At 36.5% G+C, this 2,926-nt stretch overlaps 1 protein-coding gene across 1 annotated transcript in view; it reads left to right on the top strand.

The window, feature by feature from the left end:
• LOC135215613 (neurogenic locus Notch protein-like) overlaps positions 1 to 2,580 on the top strand; it is a 32,244-nt gene extending 29,664 nt beyond the window's left edge. Inside the window, exons 20-22 of the mRNA XM_064250514.1 lie at positions 70 to 198; positions 703 to 843; positions 1,859 to 2,580. Coding sequence (XP_064106584.1) covers positions 70 to 198; positions 703 to 843; positions 1,859 to 2,403 — 815 coding nt within the window. The 3' untranslated portion in view covers positions 2,404 to 2,580. The remainder of the gene's footprint in view (positions 1 to 69; positions 199 to 702; positions 844 to 1,858) is intronic.
• Positions 2,581 to 2,926: the final 346 nt, after the last annotated feature.

The following is a 2,926-nucleotide window of genomic DNA, read 5'->3' as shown; positions in this document are numbered from 1 at the left end:
CCAAAGAGCAGCATCAGTGGCTTGAAATTTAACACCTTAATTAAAAACTTCAAATTTCGTTATTCACAGACTGTATACCAGCTGCCGGCTGCACCGACAATGCTGGTTACTGTTATGACTTGTCAAGCAGTCATGTATGCAATGGCAATTCGCACCCTGCATTATGCAACAACACAAACTGTGCCTGCTGTATTGCACGTAAGCAACAGCCTCAATTGATTTTTCTTTAATTGTCTTTTTGGGTTCTTGTTCCAAGATTTTTCTTCTAATTCTATCTTAATTTTAAAAATCATATTTCCAGTCATGTTTCAAAACAGCCAATATCTTCTCTCTAATGGGAAGAGGGAAGCTCTGATGACTGCCTCCTCAACTGTCAAAAGGCAATGAGATGAAGTTGAAATGTATTATAGTTATTGCACATAATAATTGACATAATTCTTAGTGATGATTCGATTAAATCGAAATATTTATATAATACGCCATTCATTTCATTTAGATAGTAGATTTTGTGACTTTAACGCATAATATTTAAAGATTTTTTTGAAACTCTTAAGTGTATCCACATTACCAGTTTGAACAATCTCCTCATTGCAAACCTGTACATACGTATAATGTTCACCATCAGTTTTATAAATGGTCAACTATATCACCTATTGTGATGTAGCATTGAACAAATCTAACTGAATGAAATCCTTCTTAAAGAACCCGCAACCTGTGGAACTGATAGCCTGTGCACTGCTCAAAAGGGTTCCTGCTACAACGAATTAGATAGCACCTATGTCTGTACTGGCACCACTGATGCAACCCTATGTGCTGGTGCAACTTGCACTTGCTGCATTCCAAGTAAGTGACTTTCCTTCTGGAGTAATTTCATGATTACCTTCTGAACTGACTATTCCCCTTTTTTATTTTGATTCATCTTGTTACTTCTCCTTTTCGCAGCACATTTCAAGAGCATAAGTGTTTTATCTTTTTTGGAAGACTAGAAATAGGATACTATATAATTTTGCCTCTGTCACTAGTTTTAATTTTCCTGTTTGATCTTTTTTGGAAGACTAGAAGTTGGATATTTTTGCCTCTATCACTAGTTTTAATTTTAATTTTTGTACAAATTTCAAGAGCATAAATGTTTTAGCTTTTTTGGAAGACTAGAAATAAGATATTTTTGCCTCTATCACTATCTTTTAAAAAATAAAGGCATCTTGATCAACTTCTGTCCTTACGATAGAGTATTTCGAAATTTACATTTCAAAACAAGCAAATCTTTTCCATATTTTGGGAAGAGAGAAAATTGGACCATTGTCTGCCCAGTTGTCAAAAATTTTAAGAAGAGCACGATAAAAATATGCAGTTTTACTTGAATCATAATGAATGGTTTTATTTTTCAACAGATGCCAGAAAAAACCCTAATGACTGTTTTATAAAATGCTTCTTCTACTACTCTAATACACATTTTTTCCCATCATATTGTCACAATTCTGATACTGAAAGATTTCAGTGTTCTCAGTTTTTTTTTTTTTTTTTTTTTTGAACAGGATCAACTAAAGCACTTGCTGTTATGGCAAGTAGCCTGTACTACAACCTTGGCTTACGGTGCACTTTCGGGGTACTGCTTCGAGTAGCATATGCGACGGTGTTTTTTCCACAATTATATTATGCCGTTCTAGCTACAGCTGTTGTATTCCTTTTAAGTGACACTGCCTCATGTACAATTTTAATATTTTCTTGTTTTGTCATGTTCTTTCTTATAAAAACTTTTCTCATTCTTTCTTATAAGTTACAGCAGATCGCATGTCATTACGACATAAAATTTGATGTCAAGTCTTTTAAATTCTTTGACTTTTCCTTTCAAATACAGCATCGGGATCTTCAGAATCTTCAGAAACAGAATCTTCAGAAACAGATGATTCAGAAACAGAATCTTCAGAAACAGATGATTCAGAAACAGAATCTTCAGAAACAGGTGCATCAGAAATAGGTGATTCAGGACCGGGAAATTCAGAAACAGATTCTTCAGAAACAGGATCTTCAGAAAAGGGATCTTCAGGACCTGGATCTTCAGGACCGGGATCATCAGGACCGGGATCTTCAGGACCGGGACCTTCAGGACCGGGATCTTCAGGACCGGGATCTTCAGGACCGGGATCTTCAGGACCGGGACCTTCAGGACCGAGACCTTCAGGACCGGGATCTTCAGGACCGCGACCTTCAGGACCTAGATCTTCAGAAACGGGATCTTCAGGACCTAGATCTTCAGGACCGGGATCTTCAGGACCGGGATCTTCAGGACCGGGATCTTCAGGACCAGTTCATAATCCAGGAATACCTCCATATATTCCTCCACGAGGCAAACCTGCGTTTCTTAGCGAAAAATATATTCAAGCTCCTCTGAATCTTTTTTAATACGAAAAAGTGGGAATTTCTGGACCCCAAAGGCTGGAAAAGTTTCGTTTAGTTAATGCTTCAATGAATCACTTTGGTAACCTCTGATAAGTGCTCTTAAATTCAATTTTGTGCATCACTAATGCATTTCATCACCTGTTCAAAAGCACATTTCTCTGCCAATAAAGCAAAATTTTATTTGTCATTTTTCATTTCCATTTATCATTATTCCCTTATGTCAAGTTTCAAAGGTTAAATCACCTTAGTTTCTATGAAAATCCTTGACAGAAACTGTGACTAAACAACATTAGGTCTAGGGTCAAGCCTTGGGAGAAAAACAAATGATGTGAGGCTTATACTTTGGGGAAAAACAAATGATAATATGGGGCTTATACCTTGGGAGAAAAACAAATGATAATATGAGGCATATGCCCTGGGAAAAAACAAATGATAATATGAGGCTTATACCTTAGGGGAAAACATATTATATGAAGCTTATACCTTGGGAGAAAAACAAATGGTATGAGGCTTATACCTTCGGGAA

This window comes from Macrobrachium nipponense, chromosome 5, assembly GCF_015104395.2.
Source record: "Macrobrachium nipponense isolate FS-2020 chromosome 5, ASM1510439v2, whole genome shotgun sequence".
Lineage (NCBI taxonomy): Eukaryota > Metazoa > Arthropoda > Malacostraca > Decapoda > Palaemonidae > Macrobrachium > Macrobrachium nipponense.
This window is presented reverse-complemented; position numbering and strand designations above follow the sequence as displayed.